This window comes from Neophocaena asiaeorientalis, unplaced genomic scaffold, assembly GCF_003031525.2.
Source record: "Neophocaena asiaeorientalis asiaeorientalis breed wild unplaced genomic scaffold, Neophocaena_asiaeorientalis_V1.1 scaffold212, whole genome shotgun sequence".
In the NCBI taxonomy this organism is placed as follows: Eukaryota; Metazoa; Chordata; class Mammalia; order Artiodactyla; family Phocoenidae; genus Neophocaena; species Neophocaena asiaeorientalis.
Window position 1 is genome coordinate 5,985,332 of NW_020174046.1, and position 21,139 is coordinate 6,006,470.

General features: G+C 36.2%; 1 protein-coding gene across 8 annotated transcripts in view; it reads right to left on the reverse strand.

Annotated features, from left to right (window-relative positions):
- MYCBP2 (MYC binding protein 2) overlaps positions 1 to 21,139 on the reverse strand; it is a 271,756-nt gene that overhangs the window by 41,421 nt on the left and 209,196 nt on the right. For all 8 annotated transcript variants that reach the window (XM_024753921.1, XM_024753923.1, XM_024753924.1 and 5 more), the window contains 4 exons: positions 4,706 to 6,349; positions 3,561 to 3,730; positions 2,554 to 2,798; positions 419 to 586 (listed from right to left, as the gene is read on the reverse strand). In XM_024753921.1, the coding sequence (XP_024609689.1) occupies positions 419 to 586; positions 2,554 to 2,798; positions 3,561 to 3,730; positions 4,706 to 6,349 (2,227 nt within the window). The remainder of the gene's footprint in view (positions 1 to 418; positions 587 to 2,553; positions 2,799 to 3,560; positions 3,731 to 4,705; positions 6,350 to 21,139) is intronic.

Below are 21,139 nucleotides of genomic sequence, written 5' to 3' on the forward strand. Positions count from 1 at the left end.
GACAAGGGGGTAGGGTGGGGCTGGGGGGGAGCAGTGCAGGTAATAATCCAAGAAGCTCAAGATCTACTTTCAGTGCTACTTCTCCCATGAAACCTTCTCTAAGTATGGCCTCAAAGTGACCTTTCTCTAGTCTGATTTACTACAGCATTAAATGATATAATACACAATGGAAATGGAATCCTTTATTACTTCACTAGTTGATCTTTTCTCTCCAACCGGATCTGCCTCTGCTGTCAAGGACCTTACCTGATTCTTGAATGCATGCTTTTTCTTACTGCTCTAACAGTTAGCAGAGTTGACACAACTTCCTTCCCGAGATGGAGGTATGTGTGAAAGAACTTCTAGAGCATTCTCTTCTAGCTTACAGTCTTTCTTCCACCAAACACTGGACTCAACAGAAAGACAATAACTCAAGTACCTGGGTGGCATGGACTTCATGTTGCTCTCTGGCTCTTCAAATACATTAGGACTCGCATCAGGAGTTACTGATATGTACGGGGCAGGTACAGATGTTGAACGCAGGTATCTCATCTCATCCTGGAATAGGTTGTCATCTTGATAACCCACAAAATTTTCATGATGATGTCTGCATTAAATTAAACCCAATAACTTAAAAAGTATGATGGCAATACAGATAACTTTCTATTTTTAATCTCCTTCATAAAAGTAAAAGCAACTCATTAAGTCTGTAACTGAGGATTAAAGTATTAAAAGAGTTGTAGATGTAAGCCAAAGGAGATACACATAGATATTCCTGGTACCATAAACATTTCAAATCCAAAATTGAATTTATTTTCTTTCCTTTTTAGAACTTTTCCATCTTCTAGCTTTAGTGAGTGATCCCACCAGCTATCCAGATGCCTTACACTGAAGTATCTCGGTGTCACAGCAGGCTCAGCCCTCGACCACGACCAGTCACTTAGGCCTGTGGATACCAGGTTCCCTCTCACTATTCCCCTTCTTGTTCCCCATCATCACTGCCTTGCTTCAGGCTCATGACATTTCTTGCGTGGACCACTAGAGCACAGGCGGTGACCGTTTTTTTTTTTTTTAAGAGTGAAATTTGAAAAAGATTAGATATATGAAATGTTCCATGGGTTAGAGGGATATCTATTCCCCATAGGGCTAAAAATATAAAATCCATAATTAGAGTATGCCAGCATTTTTTACATGTTTTACCATTTGATTCTATCCTTTTCAAACTGGAACAGAGAGGTACTAGCCTAAGTACAGTAAACAGGTGACTGAAGCTGAAGGCTTGCTGTACTCGGCATTCCTGATGATTTCCCCTGCAGTCCCAAACGTACTTAGTCTCACATTTTCATTTTTGTTTCCCACTCGTTTTACTGAATAATAAGTACAAAAACAAACAAACAAACTACATAACTCTGCTTCTCAAAATGGAACTGTTGGTTGGTAAGCCACGGCAGCAGGCAATTTCTAGGAATCTTCATTTGTCAGCTGATGAAAAAAATCTGAATTTGGCCTATGAAAGGCTGTTTTAGAGTATCAGTGTACAATGCATGAACATATGGGTTGCACCAGCAAAGCCCAATATAGGAAAAACAGTACACTGTTAACAGGCTTCTCTCCATCTTCACTTAAGCCCTTTGATCCGGTTTCCACATCAGCAGCAGAGTGATCTTCCAACTGCAAACCAGTTCACGCATTTCCCTGTTTAAAATTCTTCTTTATCCACTGTTTCCTCTATGGGATAAAATCCAACCTTAGCATGGGCTACAGAGCCACGCATTACCTGGTCTTGGGAAACAACACTTCATATATTTCTCCTGGTAACCAATACTTTAATAAGCCTGTATTCCTTAAATGGGTAATGCTATTTCATTTGTGTCCTCACATATGTGGTTTATGTCAGGAATTGCTTTCCTCTCATTTCCTGCTTGATTGATTTCTAGTTATCCTTCAAGACTGCTAAAATATCAGATCCTCTGGGAAACCTTTCTTTATTTCCTTGGCAAGATTCAGGTACTCTCTACCTTTTATGCTATGACAGTATTCTATACACACTTCTATCATAAGTACTCCTCACGTAACATTTTAAATGTTTCCTTTACATATCTGTCTCCACCAGAGTGTGAACACACGAAGTCAGGATTTTATTATATTCATCTTAGTGTAACACAAAGCTGGTACTCAGCTAACCAACATTTAAACGCTAACAGAATAATTTGAAAAATGAAAGATTTTGGATAGCAAATATCGGTTTATTTCCATTTTAGCATTTCCCGCTATTAACTCACTGACGTCTGCCTACCAAAGAGTAAAAGATAGCTGAAGTCTTACTAAGACATACTGTGCATTAATAATAAGACAGATCAACATAGTATTTACATATTTTTTCAAATACCTACTACTCTAAAGTTTATACCTCTACCAGTCCTATTTCTGAGTTAAGGCAACTCAGAAAATAAATTCCTGGAGGTCACTTTACTGTATACAATACGTACTGTAGTGTGGAAATTCAGGGCATGATATTAAACAGTAGCTGTTAATCCAAAGTGATTTAAAAAAACAACAGCCGAGTTATATTACCTAGCTAATGTCTGCAGGTAGAGACAAGGCATTTTAACTGGAAGATCCTCAGAAATGCCCTCTTTCACGCTGGGAAGTTGAGACTGGAATGGCTTTGTAGGATGGTAACACAGAATGCTTGGTTCGGCTGCGCTGCTCAGGGACAGCAGGAAGAGGGCGTTGGCTTTAATCACTTGGTGAGCTTCCATAGTGGGCAAGGCACGAGGCGTCTTGACTTGCATTGGCTTCCTCCTAGATTGTTTGACCTGGAAAGGAAATTTGTACGGATCTTTTCCTACTTCTACTCAAATTTTAAATTTCTTAACCTAAATATTTCGAGTTTCCAATAAAAATTATTCAATACTGTAGAACTGCTTTAAAAGAATAATAGTGATTCCCAAAAACAACATTCACTTCATGCTTCTCCTGAACTTTTATTAAAACTAATAGCAAACTATATTTTTCTCTTTCCTTGGGAAAGTTAAAAAACCTAAGTAGTAAAATCTAAATGTAGTTATCTAAATAAAAGAGTAAATAATCTGTGTGTGCGTGCGTGTGTGTGTATATTTGGCAAATATTTTTAGCTAGGTGTGTCACTAGTGTGAATGATCCTGACTTTCCATGAGTCCTCAACATAATTAAGGATTAAGAAAAAGAGAGAGGAGATAAAGAGTAGAAAAAGAAGAGGAAAAAGAGAAAGAGAGAGTTAAGAGAGATAAAGGTGAAGAGGGAAAGCTATATACATGTGTAGAATAGCAGACAAATTAATAATAAAAAATTACGCAGTAAACATCTGTCCATAAGGTATGTATGCTACAGGAGGGTTGTTTTGTGTTATCCCAAGATATAATTTGTTTTTGTAATTAAAAACAGCTGACCTGGTACATAAATGTATATATTATTCCTGTTATGAAGGCTGATCTTTAATATCGATTATGTGGAGTTGTCTGATAATATGATCATAAAAAGAGATTTTTATAAGGTTTATCCTTATCACTAATAGCACAGCCAGAACAAAATAAAAATACCTTCTCCCTTGCAGCAGCCTGTTTTTCACGGAGGTATTTTTCTCTACAGCGATCACACACCAGGTACCACGTGCTTCCCCCTATGCCACCATCACCACAGTTACCAGCCCATCCTCCACAAAAATGCCCAATGCTATTGTAACCTTGTCCACCAGCATACCGGCCACAACCTTGAAGTAAGAACATAAATAAAAATTTAACACTTTAAGTGTCCTTAGTAGTTTGCTCCTTGCCACCTGTACATAAATGACGGCTTTTCCTTCTCAAAGTAAGCAAAATACTGAAGCAAATATCTAACCGCCACCTGGGCTGTTAATTACATCAGCCAAATTGCAGGTGTAACCGAAAGTAATCAAGTAAATGATGCCTAAAATACTGACGATACTCTATACAGGCAGATGAGAAGAACTGTTAAGATATGGGTACATTTAGATTTATTTAAGTATGCTAAAAAAAATTGGAGAAGACAGGTATTGGGTATAAAACACTCTGTGAGAATAATGTATTTTACAAATCATGTATTTTACAAAAGGTTACAGTGTAATATGTCGGAAGAGAAAAACATTTACCCAAATCCATAAGAAGTGAATTTTGGAATATTGTTACAGAAATCGTTACATTTACCTAAAACATAAAACTGTCTTCTGATGAAACAGTTAATATCTCTTCCACAGGAAAATGCCCAAAGAAATCCGTATAATCTAATTGAATTTGCAATTCTGAACAGGAAAACAATACAATCAAAGGAGACCTAATGTTGCAGTCTTTCCTGTGTGTATGGACATGTCCTTATTTCTATTGTGTGAAAGGACACGTCCTTATTTCTATTGTGTGAGACACCTTAACAGCGTCCTTTGGGTAACACATAAAATATTTAAAAAGTTAACAGTATCTTAGAATGTGATACATTAAAATGAAATAGTACTGGATTGCCTTACCACCATACTATTAGATTTCTTTACCTATTTTTCATGAACCCTATACTGTATTGATAAAGCACTTTAAAAATTACATTGTAAGACACTATAAATTCTGGGCAAACGTTTTCCTGTACTTTAACATAATTCATGGAACAGCTTAAGTCAAAGTGACCTAATTTGTTTTTCTACACAAAGTACTTACATATATTCAATAACATCGCTTACCTGGGTGAGCCTGTCTCATGTGGTATGTCACTGGGTATGGATGTGACTCTCCACAGAGCTCACAGATGGTGTCTTTCTCTGGTCCTCCTACCGCCAGCTGGGCCATTTCACCAAACAAATTACCTCTGGGCCGAACTTCTGTCTTTTCCTTTTTCTTTTTTTCTTTTTTGGCCTTTTTGTTCTCTTTCTCACACTCTTTCTTTTTAAGGACTGCACAAGAACCAGGACTTGGAAAAATCATATTCTGGGAAGCTGCTTTGATAGTAGCCAAAGAGATGTCTTCCCAAAAAGCCACTAAATGTTGCAGAGTCAGGGGAAGAGGAGACTTAGACTTCATTGGGTGATGCATGGACATTTCAAAAGTGGCCTCAGTTTTCCCGTCTTCACATTTTTCATGCAGAGGAGGTTCCTTAAGCATAGACAATACCTTATTTTTGTTGATACTACCCATTTTAGATATATCTGGTCCGTGAGGTGCAATATTAAACATATTCAGTGCAGATGATATTTCCAATGAGTGTCTATTTTTTAATTTGGTTTCCTTTTCTTCTGAAGGCTGCTGGCTGCTTAAACTACTTCTTATAGGAGCATGTTCTTTGGAAAGTTCAGGATTAAATTTTAAGAAAGAAGAACAAGCCATTGCATCGTGTACTATGCCTTCGTGCCACAGGAAAGAGGCAAAGACGGCTCTGGCACACTCAGCCACGGAAGGGGACATGGCTTGCTTGGCTGGCTCTAAAGGTTTGGCTCCATCTCCTTTGAAGAGGAAGCTAGATTTTTCCTTCTTGGGCCTGGTGTGCCTATTAGCACATTTCCGACTTGTTTTGGGGGATGCTCTCGTTTCCTGTTCATCTTTCAGTGGTGCTTTTCCTATGCTGAAATGAACTTTATTCGGACCTTCATCCACACTCTTAAACTCACTGCTTTCATCACAGGTGCTGTCTGTTAGGCTATTTGTTTTTAAAGTACTTGAAGTGCAGACTTCAACCACCTCACTGTGGAGGTTTTCTTGTACCACGTGGGGAGAAGGAGCTCTATTTTCGGATCCAGGGGAGTCTTTAGAATCCTTTGGTACTGGTTTTGGTTTCGGTGATGTTGATCGTCCCCTTAATGGCTCTGTGAGGGGCATTTTCTTCTTGCGGAGGGTATCTGGATCAAGGGTGTAAGAGTCCGATTTGGAACGTTCCCGAGGAGGATCAAGTCTCGTCTTAACAGGAGCAGCGCTTTTCTGAGGTAGACTTTTATCATGAGGCGAGGAGGAACGTGTAGAGCTAGCACTGGATGCGCCAGACCTGCTGGCTGGGAGGGTCTTTGGCTTAGGAGATGATGACCGAGAACCTGGTCCTGGGGATTCGGCTCTGAAGCTAGAAGACATCTTCCCGTCAGATTTTAGTGTCTGCAAGGTGTTATGGTTGGGGGATAATGACCTACTGTGAGAATCTGACCTCAACTTTGCAGCGTCGGATTTCAACATGAGAGATTCACTAGCCGACAGCCCTTCCGTACCCCTCTGCTTCTTCTGGTCAGCGGTAGTCCGGCTCATACGTCCATCGGGTTTCAGTGTTCTGCTGTGTTTGGAGGACAGTTCTGATTTTCCTGATGTACAGACGGGTCTAGAAGATGTTGAGATAGTCCCTCGGTCACCTGTATGGTCCGTTTCATAGTGAAACTTGTTAATATAATTATAACTTACTGATGATTTATCCACTAAACAATGAAATTAAAAACATAGCTAAAAAAAATTGTATTGCTTGTCACAGACAAAAGTACTTCAAGAATAAAGAAAAAAGGGGGAATTCTCGTCAAATTTCGATTACATCATTTTATAATCCTAATATTCTAATGTTTGGATTAGAATCATTTATAATTAATGTATGAATGCCCTAAAGCTATTATTTAATTACAGGTAATGCAGGCAGTCTGTTATCTGTAAAGAGGTTATGTTCTAAAAGCTTATTTAGTTCGTAAGTTTAGCTGGTTAGAACTCAGAGCTTGAAGAAGAAAAATGGTGGGATCCTCAGAATTAGAATTACAAGTCTGAATTCTGGGGCCTTTCAACAAGGAGTCAGGAGAGTAACAGAAACAAAAAGGAAAAAAAGAAAAATAATCTCGCTCTTTCCTAGGCAAAGCATTAGATGTTTCTACATGAGCACCACTTGTTTTTGGCATCCTGGCCCTCATTCAGTGTCTCTCCTTCCTACTACTTCATGCTTTCCTTTGAGGCACTAGAGCCAGGTCGTCTTTGCTGTCAGTCCGTGGTACAACCTTCAAGATTATCTTTCCTCCCTAAAATCAAAACTTCTACCCTCAGTACAAGTGATACTAGTTCATTGGTTAGGAGGAGAGCAACCTGATTGAAGTGATTCAAGTGACATGAAAAACGGAAAATCCATAAACCTTGCTAGAAGCATTTATATTTTTTGAAAAAGGATACTTAGTAAATTGAGATGACTCTGGTTACACTGTAGTTCTTTCTTTTTCCTTTTTACAGGGATATGAACAAATGTGGATAAAGTAGAAACGTGTTTTGGGGCTTGCTTGCAATGTGTGTCTGTAGAGTCGCAGCCTAGTTACCTATACGTCAAGAGAGCTTTGCCATGGCATCTGCCTCCTCACGGAAGGCCTGCAAGGGCTGGCATTTTCGCTCATTACTACACTCCACTGATGTCATGTCAAGAATGGGTCAGCATAGTAAGTGTTTTTGTTAAATGAGCAAACAAATTCCTATTTGCTTAGTTTCTTTCCCTTCTGCTAGTCACAAATCTTCAGATTCTCTGAAAACTCACTTTTTACTTTTATGGCTCCCACGGCCACAGGGCAGAGGCGACAGCAGCCATTGTTGTGTGAGGGTCACATTTTATAAACCAATGTACCGTATTTGGTAGAATCAAGCATCAGCTTAGTCCTGGCCACTAATTTGGAGTGACTGATGTCTGGAGCACTAGCTTTCGTTATTACTCTGACAGCTGGAAATGCCTTCATCATCACGTTTATTTCATGAGCTGAAACATACATAATGCTGAATCTAGACAAATGAGCAGTAAATCTTTAATATTTGGCACCCCTCTCTCTACAAGATTAATTCGTGAATTGAAAGAGGTTTGCTTTGTAATTCATGATGCACAATTCCTCATAAAGGAAATCTCCACTGTGACTGGCTAAACAATTGAATCTTCCAAATATCAGGAACACCACCTGTCATACGCTAGCAAAAATGTCTGTTATATAGAGAGGGCCAGAGAGTATGGGCAGCTGTGTACCTTATCTCTATGCTTCAAGTAATGGTGAATATTTTTTTAAGATCTGTAAGTGGTGACAGCTGAATACCTGTTGGAGTCTAGGCACACAAATAATGCCAAATTATTTCTTCCCAAGATGTCAGATTACAGTTAAATCCTGCCGAAAAAATTTACTTTTCCAAAATATATTTCATATATTTTTAAAAAACAAATACGTCAAGTTAGTTAAGTGTGGTAAACCCACATACTAACTAACTGATGTTCATCTTCTTCATTTGGGTTTCAAAAGTTTTGAGGCGTGCAGTAAGTATTACTAAAAATGGTCATGTGGCTGCTTTAAGTATCAATAAATATCAACACAATATGTTAAAAAGCTTTAGATCGTAAAAACTTTCACATTCATCACTTTTGTTTAACGTTTATCATATGTAAGTTTAAGCAATAATGGACACTTTTTTAATCTCAAAAGATTCTAAAGAAAAAATAATACAGGACAGGATAAAAATGTAGCACATTCAAACAGATTAGTAAAAATATTAAATATTAGGTATTCATTAATAACCTGCATATTTTTATGCCAAAATTATAAATAAAAGGTTATATAATACCACCCTATAATATAATCATAATATAATACTACTGTAATATGATATGCCATGGTATATACTATATATCAGGTTACACAAGACTATATACTACAGAGATCAGGTTCTATAATTATACTACAATATTATACAGTATCACTGTCAACTGTACAAAGGAGAAATGTAAAACTGTTTTACTCATTTCTAGGAATACAAGATTTTAAAAGTTTAATTAAACATTACACTAAGACAAAAATATGTGACTAGGTATCTACAGTATTTTATAACACCAGAGCATATTTTAAAATCATCTGGCATTTTATCAATTGTCAATAGTTTAAACATTTCTAAGTTTAAAGTATTAAAACTAAGCAGCTAAGAAAATACTACAAGGAAGACTCATGCCAGACAGGACAGCCCTGAAAAGGTAAGGTAAACTAAAGGATTTAATTATCAAACTGTTTCTCATAAAAAAACTAAAACAGGAAAGTGATTTTTACATTACCTAACAGAAAAAATGAGTTGAAGACTAACCTGTCACGTGAGATACTATATTCTTATAGATCACAATGTGCTTTACGGCTTACACATGTACCACCTCGCTCTGGTAATAATGGTGTTACAATTCCCCAAAGGCATTTAGTTCTACGTACTTATTTTATTTAATATCTCATATAGGTTTGAAATTAAGCAAAAGTTCTATTTAACCTACATATAGTAAACAGGCATATCAGTTAGGATAATCAATACAATATTGAACAGATACATCACAAATTACCCCAAAATATCAAATTTTAAATAAAATTATAAACTTTAATCTTAAATGGAATGAGATGAAAATGACTGAGGTGAACTAAAACTTCTTTCTTGAAACCTCCTAGGTTTATTAAGAATGGCCCATCCGTGAAGGCACGCATACCCACCCTTCAGTTTGTGAGACAGAGATGAGAGAGCAGAGGCAGGCCCAGCTACACCATAATTTTTGTAAATGCGCTCACGAGAAGCAAGGTTGCGAGATGGAGATTCTACAGTGGAAAACATTGGCAAAGAAGCAGCACAGATTCAATGGAAAAAAAATTTAGCAGAGAACACAAGCAGAAACAAAGCATTTCAAATGGTATGCGCGACTACTAACTTATTAAAAAGTTTATATTCTGCTAAATTTTCCAGCAAGTTTATTATTTCTTTAAAATTAAAAACTGAATACAAAGGTCAAATTAATTAATTTAGACTAATAACGACAGCGCCAAATGTGTTAGCCTAAAAGTTAAATAACATTCATAGCACTGATAAATCAAATTGGAGCATTTCTTTTCAGACTAATATTTCTTTAACTCAGTTTTCTTTAATTTGGTGCTCACTTACTTATAAATGAAAGTTTATAAGTAATTTTTTTTTGTAAATAGTGGGAGATAAAGAGATGTTACTTACAGTTTAACCTATTGTCACCTGTTTTTCTGTATGGACACATGACTATAATTTTTCCAGTATGTATCTCAGAATGGACCCAACTTGACATTTGTGGTCAACTACTTTTCTGAGTCCATCCTCAGTAAAAAATGTTAGTGCTAATCCCAATATTTGGTGTTTGTTTTGTCGATCTTATTACTGAGATACCAAATTCTGTTTATAAAAAGTCTCACAACACAAAGCAAAAAAGATTTACAAGTCACTGAAAATGTTAGACACATTAATGATTCACCATGCAGAAAATGAAGTACTTAAAATTAAAAAAAAATTATCTTTCTTCAAAAAATTAACAGAACCTTTAAAGTGGTCTTTCAAAAGCAGTATGCTAAAAAAAAATCTCTATCTAAATCTGAAAATAAATCCACTATTTAAAATTTTAACTCATGGCAATGAAAATAAATGTAATCAAGTGAGCTGAAATAAATTCAGGTAATAAGGAGACAACTTTCTTAACATTATTGAAATTAAAAAAATGAATACAACACACAGTTTTCTCAAAACAGAAAAAGTAATAGTTGACTGATTCATTATTATGGCCAAGATTAAAGATGAACTATTCATAAAACCAAGAATCCTTCCATATAAGGTACTGAGTATGTATTATGTGTCAGACATTGTCCTAGGAATTGAGCATAAGATGATGAACAGAAATGAAGTCCCTACTCTCATGGAACTTATCTTCCAGTAAAAGGAGAGAGACAATGAACAAATACATCCTAGATGGAGCGGTGATAAACCTGAGAGTAATAAGCACGCAGATTTTGGGCAATACTCCATGCCTGGATAAGACAACTTAGGTAGCAAGGCCTAGAAGAGACCAAACCCCTGGGACATTCCTAGGAATACAGAATAGAGGAGGATGTAGAAAAGAGATTGGACATGAAGAGCTGAGGTAGGAGATATCCAGCAGGCAAAGGAAGAAGGTGTTTCAAGGAAAAGAGAAAGATCAATCCTGTCAAACACTGCCAACAGAGCAAGTAAAATGAAATCTTAGAACTGACAGTTGAACTTAGCAAAACAAAAGTCAAAAACTGAATAGAGCAATTTCTGTGGATAAGGACAACTGCAAACACCCCCTGTAGTTGGTTCAAGAGAGAATGGTAGGACTGGATGGAGGGATGGAGACACATGCCAACAAGTCATGTTCCTCTAAGTTAAAGAAATGTTAAAATTTTAATATTTTTGAGCATTCTTCTTTTTAAAGTATGTAAAACTCAAAGGCACCAGGAACTGCAAAATGAGGTCTTATGCTATTTCAATCTCATATAATACTTACTCTGCAACTCTCACTGAAAATGTCAGTTAGGAGAGTGCCAGGTTTTGATTGGAATTCAAGGACGACTCAAACTGCCAATGTAAGGATACAGTCTCGTAGCTTGGTCGCTAAAATCTGTGAAGACTGGGTTTAGCAGGAGGACACAGGAGCAGGAAATCAGATACTATCTTAATTAAAAGCACCCGTAACATAAATGTACAAAACTACATGGACACTTATTAGATAAGATGTTAAGAGGTTTAAGGACAAACTCCTGGAAAAAGTTTTGAAGCCAAATCATCCTTTAAAGTCTTTCCAATATGTTACAAAACCTAAAGAGACTGGAGTCCTAGGTATGATTCAGAGTGAATAAGATGAAAGAAACATCTTTTGAAAGTCTACAAAAGGTTACTGTTAAATGCCTAAGTACAGTAAGCTGTGATTTCACACAACACTTGTTCTAGACATTTAATTTTCACAAGCTCATGTTTAAAATACTTTGAAATAGTTAACTTTTAAAAAGATTTATATCTTTCAATTTAAAAAGGGAAGTAATCCTTAAGAGATACTTTGCTATCTATGCACAGAAGAAAAAACTGATCAACTTTTAGACATCTGATGAAGATTAATCATGCTCCTTTTTACCTTGCTTTGTAGATAAAACAATCAATTATTAAATTAATGTCTGTAGAATTTTGATCTTTTTGTCATAATATAGTTAACTAAGGAGAATAATGTTTAAAACAATATAAAAAGCTGGAATTTTTCCTCCAGTACTCATTTGAAGTCAACGTTGTTTGTTTGGTATAAAGTATCCCCTTATTAACAAAACGGTTCTTTACATGTCATTTATTCTTTGTTTTCTTTGTTTTAAATCCCGAGTATCAAGTTCCCTGGGGTACTTCATTCATTCTCTGGTCATAGAAACTCTGAGCTCATCGTAAGTTGTATTTAAAAAAATTGTTCCCTAGGCTCCCTATGATAATAATAAAACAGTATAACTTTTCTTTTTAATAAGGAAAGCATTCTCATTTCAGTTGGACAAAGACAAATTGTGGTTTTGCTGTATCAGGACCTTGACCTTGTTATTGGGACAATACACTGGAAGAATCAAGGCACCTGTCACCATCTGGTGGCAGTACACAAAACTGCAGTTCTGAGATTTAGAAAGGGGCGTATACTCTTTCAGGTTTGAGTCAACAACGAAGTAATGATCTTCTTCATCCATTCATCTGTTGATGGCACTTAGGTTGCTTCCATACCTTGGCAATTGTAAACAATGCTGCTATGAACACTGGAGTGCGTGTATCTTTTCGAGTAAGTGTTTTCATTTTCTTTGGATTATACCCAGTGAATTTGCATTTAAAGCTGTCAGTCCTGGCAGCTGCTGGCTAGAGGATGTAATTATCATCACTATCACCTTATTCTAAATCCTCCAAAACATCAATAGACAGATGTGGGAATAATACCTACACTTAATTGTACTTATTTCTTATCTGCATGTTGTTTGGTTGCTCACATCTTTTGGCCAGGGTGAAGGTATAATTTATATATCGTCTCCTCACTAACCAATAAACTAGTTTTTTATATTTTTAAAAATAAATAGTTTTAAAATAAGTAATTTCCAGAATATCTGAATTATAAGTTAAGCTTAACCATTTACTGCCTGTTTTAAGAGTCTATTTGTGAAAATATCTGTAGTACTATTCAGAGACGAATGCAAATGTACAATTACCAGGGTTTAAATTGAGTGAAGAAAGTCAGAAACACTGTTCCTGTCATTCTACTGTAAACTTGACAAAATGTTATTATCATTGTTTGTGAAGGATCTATAGAATTAGGTTTCTTTCTATATCTTAAAAAATATATACACACATAAATGTAGATATGTATAAGCACTAACAGAATGTGGAATCCTACTAAATGTATCAGAAGAAAAAGAGCTTAAGACACAGAATAGGAACTAAAATTTACTTATATAAATGTTAGTATACTACATGAATTATAAAAGAATGACAGCTAGAACAAAATTTCCAACTGAAGGCTAAAATAGAAATAAGCTTTTCACTAGAACATAACATTCATCCATATGATACAAATGCAGAAAGGAAGATGGATGAAAATCTGTAAAGATGTATTTTCAAACTGTCAGTCAACAATGCCATCTTCAGTTACAGAAATGCTAAGTATGTTTCCCACATTCAAATTATATTACAGCTTACTGGAGGCTAAGTTACCCAACTGAACTCATTTTTTCTTAAAATCTGCTTTTTATTCTGTGTATTGGCATTAGGTAAGCATATAACCTTTCAAAACAAAGACAGAAAAATGGATGCCATTCTAGACTGGCTCCTTCAACTGTGATTAGCAAGTCCCGTACAATTTTACTGCCTACGTGTTTCTAAACTTGTCCCTTCTTCTATACGTCCACTGTAATTTACCTTAGTATAAGCCCTACTCAAGCTCTTCTCTGGAATCCCTGCCTCTAACGCTCTCCCTTTCTCCAGAACCTTTTTCATAATATTTTTAGTTATCTTTCACAAATGTAAGACTGAGCATATCATTCTTCCTGTTTAAAATTCTGCAGAAGTATATATGCCTTCATCTGCTCCCTCCATTTTACTCACTTTACTCACAGGACAAAGTCTAAACTACTAAGAGTGGCTTATAAGACCCTTCATGATGTGGCCCCACCCTCTCTAGTGTAAGAAACCGCCACTAGGACACTAACACTCTAAGCTACAAACGCGTGAAGTTTCTCAAGTGAATCATGTTTCCTAACATAATCAAATGAGTTGATTCATTTGAAGTGGTTAAAATGGTGCCTGTTATGTGGTAAATGACTGCCATGTGTTAGCGATTACCATTTCATATCTTCTCTTTCCTCAAACCACCAACACTTTCCCCATGCTAACTGAGCTGATGATGGCTTCCTATTTTACTGAGAAAACAAACAAAACAAAAAACAAATGGACAACATTCTCAAGCTGCTAACACTAAACATTCTTTCCTCTCCTGTTATGGTGGATCACCTATTTCTGCTCCTACTTGGCCAACCTTTCCCCTTTGCGCTACATCCCATCCCCTCTGCCACGGATGAATACTGTTCCAGCAATCCTCCCCTCTCTCCTGCACTGGCAATTTTTCTCTCTATTGGATCATTCTCATTAAAAAACAACCCTGATGTTACCTTGTCCCCATTAAAAACCAAACCAAACAAAAATCTCTCCAGATCTCACATCCTCTGCCCTGGTTTCACTTTATGTGTCTTCCTTCCCTTTACAGTAAAACTTGACAAATTTATCTATAATAACTGTCTCCAATTTCTCTTCCCCCCTTTCTCTTGAACCCACTCTAATGGAGCTTTGGCATCTCATCCGACTAGAGTTGCTCTCATCAAGATCATCAGTGACCTCCACGTTGCTAAATCCAATGGTCCCTTCTCAATCCTCACTTTACCTGACCCATCAGCAACATCCGATACAGCCTGTCACTATTTCCTTGAAATGCTTTCTTCACTTGGCTTCCAGAAACACCATACTGACTCGGTTTTCCTCCTATTTCTATGGCCATTTGTCAGTCTCTTTTGCTGACTTCTCCTCCTCTCTCCCATGTCTAAACCCTGAAGTGCCCCAGCGCTCAGTCTTTAGGCATCTTCTCTTTTCTCCCTATACCTACTTTCCTGCTGCTTTAATCCACCCTTAGGGCAACTCTCAAATTATTCTGCTATAAGCCAGTGAACTCCCAACTTATGTGTCCTGCCCAGACAGTTCCCATGAACTCCAGGGTCTTACATCGATCTCAACTTGATATCTCCACTGGACTTAAAAGGAACCTCAAACTTAACATATCTGATCATTTGCAAACACAGTGACAATTATCCCTATCCCTGTACCATGCCCCTTTGCAGCAACTCTAATCAAGAAGTGAAGTCTATTTCTCCATCCTTGAACATAGGTGTCCTGCTTTGACCAACAGAGTATGGCATATGTGATGCTGTGTCAGTGTCAAGCCTAAGCCTCAAAAGACTGTGCATGCTTTTGTTTTCGCAGAATCCTGCAATGTCCATGCAAACAAACCCAGGTTAGCCCACTGAATGACAAGAGATATTTGGCCTAGTCACCCTTTTCATGCCAGCCAATCCCCAAGGAAAAAATACCTGGCTGACCTACAGATGCATGAAGGATCCCAGGCAAGATCACAACAACTACCCAGCTGAACCCAGCCTACTCTGCTAACCCACAGAATTGTGAGCGAAAGAGTGCTTATTTTAAGTTATTACGTTTTGGGGTGGTTTGTTATGCAACAGTAGCTTACCAATATAATGTCCAAAATTAAGCCTTTGTTATTGCCCTCCGGACCCAGTTCTCCTACAGTCCCCATATTAAATGGAAATTACATTCTTCCAAATGCCTAGGCAAAAATCTTAGATTTGCCCTCCACTATTTTGGTATTCTCATTGCTTATTCAATCTTCAGGCAAATCCTGTCGATTCCCCTTCAAAATATATCCAATATTCCATGATTTAATACCATCTCTTAGGCTACTACTCTGGTAAAGCCACCATCATATCTCACCTGGATTACTATGAAAGCCTCCCAAACTGGACTCTTTGCATGACCAGTACTTAGAAGAGTGCCTGACATGTAGATGGTGGTCAGTAAATATTTTTGAGTCAATGGATCCCCAAAACTTAGCTCATGCTATTCTTAGAGAGGAAAGACACCTGTAACCTCCTTCCCCACCCCCACTGCTGCCTGATAAATTCCTATGAGTCCTTCAACACTCTGATTAGGGGCCATCTCTTTATCTAATGCCTTCTCTAACCTTTCCTAGCTGAGTCAGCAGTTTCTTCTCCTATGTTTCCAATGCATCCTGTGAATAGTGCTCCTGCAGACTTAAAATAATACCATCATTTTTTTCAACATGGCTGCCTTCCTCAGTATTCCAAAAGCCCTTCAAGATCAGTGATAATATCTTCTTTACGTTATTGCTCCCTATAGCCTAGCATAGACTAGATATTTAACAAACGCAGGTAAATAAATGATGGAAGAATAAATGACCCATCTGAAGAAAAATGGTAATAAAGGGTGGAATAAATTTAGTAGCCAGTAAGGAGATGGGAGCAAAGGGAGAGAGAGACAAAAGGTCAGATCTGGTCAGGAGAAAGCAAACAGATGCACTCGGGCACACTGTCTTATAAACAACACCAGCGTTCTCTGTGGTCTAAATTCCTAGGATGAAGTGAGGACTGATGAAGAGGGAAAGGAACATGGGTTGAAGCTTTCCTACCACAGAGAAGATGGAGACACTGAGTCAAGATAAATTCTGGCCCGTGACTGAAATGACAAGGATTTGTAGGGATGCTAGAGATGTTAGAGCCCAAACTGAAATAAATATATTGGCCATTGGGACAGACGCTATCGGTTCAAGTATGAAAAGTTTTACTGCACTTGACTATTTGATTTTACGAAATCTTTGTTGATATCATCCTTTAATTATCCTTAAGAAAAATTATAAAGAGGAAAAGGGTATGAGAAATCAGCTTAGTGTCACAAAACTAACTGGAGGGAGCACAGAGATTAAAACACAGGTCTCTTTCCCAAGTCAAGGGCTCCATCCATGCCACAGCTCACACCAGGCAAGCAAATAAGTAGACAGATTCTGGGCTGGGATTATAATCCAGGATAAAAATGAAGTCTAAGTCTTAGAAAAAAACCTGGCTTTTATACTGATATTCATACTAACATCTGAATGTAGTGTTACCATATGAAGAATTAATCTCAAAGCGAATAATGAAGTTAAGCTGTGAAAATGTACTGAGGAGTAGCTAGGAAACCTCATTTGTGCCTTTCCTGCAACTCACTCCACAGAGAATAGACTGCTCTCCCTGAGACTGTGATTTCCTCCACTTTTCCTTGGAGCATGAGAGATGTTAAATGTTTGCATCAAAAGGCAATATCAATATCAACAGATAACGTTTATTAGGCACCTCATTTTATGGATGAGGTAAAAAGGGCTCAGATGCATCAAGTAACTTAACTAAATAAGTGGCTGGAAAGGAAATCTGAGCTTAAGGCTTTCCATCACTACATCTTTATAAGCTAAGTAAGTAAACACAGTGCTTTAGTATATGTTAGTATTCTTGAACACAAACCAATATGCATGCAGATACTCAGGTGGACTCTTTTGTCACATTTAGCAAAAGTTTTGTCTCACTTGAGAATGTGATTACGGGTATAACAGAAAAACTCGTTGCAAAGTAACCTAGAGCTGTCATATCTGGGCTTGAAAGTATGACATACTTTGATATATATATTATATGTTTACATATTTAAAATCTCTGGGAGAATCGTAAACTGTCTTAATGTTCTATTTACCATTTTTTTCTACAAAAAAAATAAAAGCAAATTATTTAGCTCCCTGGACAGTAGCTAGAAAATGTTTATATTAAACAGAGTCACGTGAAATACAGTTTTTCAGCTGGAGGATCTTTTGTAAAATTCCATCAGTATAAACTCAGAATTATTAGATATCACATCATCACATTATAGTTAAATTTAATTACTACTGAAGTATTCTTCCTCTATTTTGAAGATGTACTCTGAGTAAGGACAGGAATATCAACCATAAGATAACAAGAAACACATGATCTTAAACTCATAGCTTACACTGAAGAAATGATCATCTTAGGCATTTCCAGTCAATAAATGCTCCCTGAATGCTTATGATGTATAAGATATTGTCAGAGGATATGGGACAAATAAAATGATGCTTTCAAAAGAAATGAGGAAAAGATAATGAAAATACAGAATGTAATATTCTTAAAAGAAAGCGGGCACCTATATCATTCCCCACCTCAGTCCACTAGAAACTTACTGCCAAATTGCTTACCAATTCTAAAACCTACGTAAATACTTTTGAAATAAAAAAGTAAATTATGGAACAGTAAAGGAAAAGTTTATATACACATCTCTCTTCTCTCTCATGCCTTTGCACACATATAAATATGGTTAAGACAAGGAAACTGTGTGACTTTTATTTCTATAATTATTCTATTTCACTAGAATAACAGGTGAAGTAATTTCTATGTATATATGTATGTGTGCATGTATAAAATAATTTTGCAACTTAAAAAAATTACCAAATGAATTTAATGTGCCAGATTATTTTCATTTCCAAAGATTAATTTTAAAAAAACCCTATGCTTCAGGGGAAAAAAAAAAAACTAAAGAAATACTGATTAATAATGCTCATAAAGTTGACATGTGGAGCAGTTTATGTATGTCCCTACTTTATGTATGTCATCTACTTAGCTGGGAACTTGAGTTACAGTATTTAGGAAACCTTTTCCTTTTAAACCATGCTACATTCTTAAACTATGAAGGGGAAAATAACCAATCCAAACCAAGCTAATACTCTGGAGGCTAGAACCAAATGGAAACAGAAATGTAAAAACTATATACTAAAGAACAAATTTTTACATTATTTATTAGTAGGCAAAGCTAGATATTTAAAAACATGGCCTCCTTTGTAGTCAGGAGAACTGGGCTCATGTTCTGACTCTACCATTTACTATGTATATTTCTAGGGCATATCATTTATCCTCTTTAAGCCTCCGTTTCCTTAACTGTAAAATGGAGACATTATCTCAAATGAGGATGTACTAAAGTGCTCCACAGTAGTAAGTACATAGTCGACTTATCAGAATAAGCAAGAACTAGTAAATACAGTCTTCTATGCATAATATTTTATACAATATTTTAGAATCACAAAAGTGTAAGACAAAAATGATTCTCATTTTACTAATTAGTAAAGGGAAGTTCAGTATAAATAAGCCATCTTCTAAAGCAAGATGAAATGCTAGTGTGATGGACGGCAGTGAAATTCAGGAAAGAATATCTTACTCAGGTAGTTTTAACTCTGCCATATTTAATCTTCCTATGATGTACTTACTACAATTCTAATATATCTACAAAACATTAAACTATTTTTAGATTCCATACTTGTTTTTAGTTGTGCTAAAGATTAAGCCTTCTGGTTTCTGGAACTGGGTAGTCAAACTTCAGTGATATTCTGCTGAGAATAAGAAGTCTGTATCATTGGAGTACACGCAAGTAATGATTCAGAAAACTGGTAATTCTGAGACATTTCTAGGCCATGATTTCAAATTTGCTCCAAGATGGTGGTAAAGGAAGTGGTGGTACTGATAACACTTAGACACAATATGAACAAAATTATATTGACACAATGTCAGTTAGAAACCTATTATCCTTTAAAAGAGGCAAATCTGATTTTCTTATGGTCTTTACATTTTCTTTTACAATATTTTATTAAGTAATTTGGTAAAATAAAAACACTAATAAAAATACTTTTTTTTAGAGAAGTTTTCGAGAAGACTTGCAATAACCCTTTAGGTAGAACAAAACGGTTCTTATTCCTTAGTTCTCTTGTCTGCTGCCACTATGACATTATCAGGGTAATTTCTCTTTTACAATTTTATTTTTCATATGATTTTCTGCCCGGTTATGATGTTTTTTTCCCTTTTATTTCCTTGTCCTTACCTTTAAAGCTTCCTGCAACCTGGGTACGTCTAAATGTAAAGTGTCTGTCACTCCATTAAATGGGTAAACTAAGTCTTCACTTCTCTTTCATTCTTCTATAATGCTTATCAAGGAGGAAAAAACTATTTCACACACATGACACTATTATGTTTCCTTGAAATTCTTCTTTTAAGAGACATTAAAGTGAATATTACACACGAATAGAGATGATTAGCTAGAAATTGATACTTATATTTACAAACTAATTTCATTAATTGAACTTGCCTAACGTATAGTGCAAACCTAAAAAGTATACTCTTGTATACTCTTTTCCGAAGACAGGTAATAATATCATAATGAATAACATCATTTGCTAACTATGCACTACACTGGTTCCTAATAAAAACTAAACCAGCTGGCATTCTCTTAAGTAATCCTAATAATAGCTATAAAAGTATTTTTGTAGAAAAATAACTTAGATCTAAGTGTGGATGTATTTTACTAAAGTAAAGCGAAGAGGTCATGCATTTGAATTCAAACAAATGGGTGTACAAGCTGAGACGTCCAAAAACTCTCTCAATTCAGTGAGTGCGTTTATACACTGTATAGCCAACATGTGAACTGAAGGCCAAGAAGAGCATATTGTTGTCATACTAGGAGGTTTGAGAAGTTTATGGGGAAGCCTCAGGAGCTTATTAAGAAAAAAGAAGACCCAGGTACATGTAATTTGTTTTGGGTCTGTTTTCCAGATCAGTATGAATTACTATCATGGATAAAGGGCTAGAACAATCCTAGAAGGCAGAACTGGAATCAACTGATTGGCTTAACTTATTAAGAACAAGAACAAGAACAAGAACAGCAAAAAGCAAGAGAAGAAACAACACTGTGAGAACATTTGGAAACCTAAGCTGCTATACATTTCACAGACACCAAATTCACTTAAAAGAAACAAACAAACCTGCCCAGTACAGCCTCTCCTCCACCCACTGGTAGAGTGAAATAGGTCCATTCTCTTGGGGCATCTCTAAGTAACAAAAATCCGGTGTAAAACAATGAAAGTTATCCTTATAACTGACGCTTACCATAGTCGTGCATATTATAAAATTTTTTTTTAAATCAATGTTTTCTTAATATATTTTATAGTATGATTTGCTTATTCTGGAATTAGAATAGAAAATATAAAAGTCATATTTTAATAACTACACTTAATAAAAAAATGTGATTAAAAACAAATGTCTTAGCTGCAGAATGTCGTAGGTCAGAATAGCTTAAGTGCTTCAAAAATGTGGGAAGGGATAACGTCCTCATTAAATAAAACCAGTTAGGTGAGTTGATAAATAATT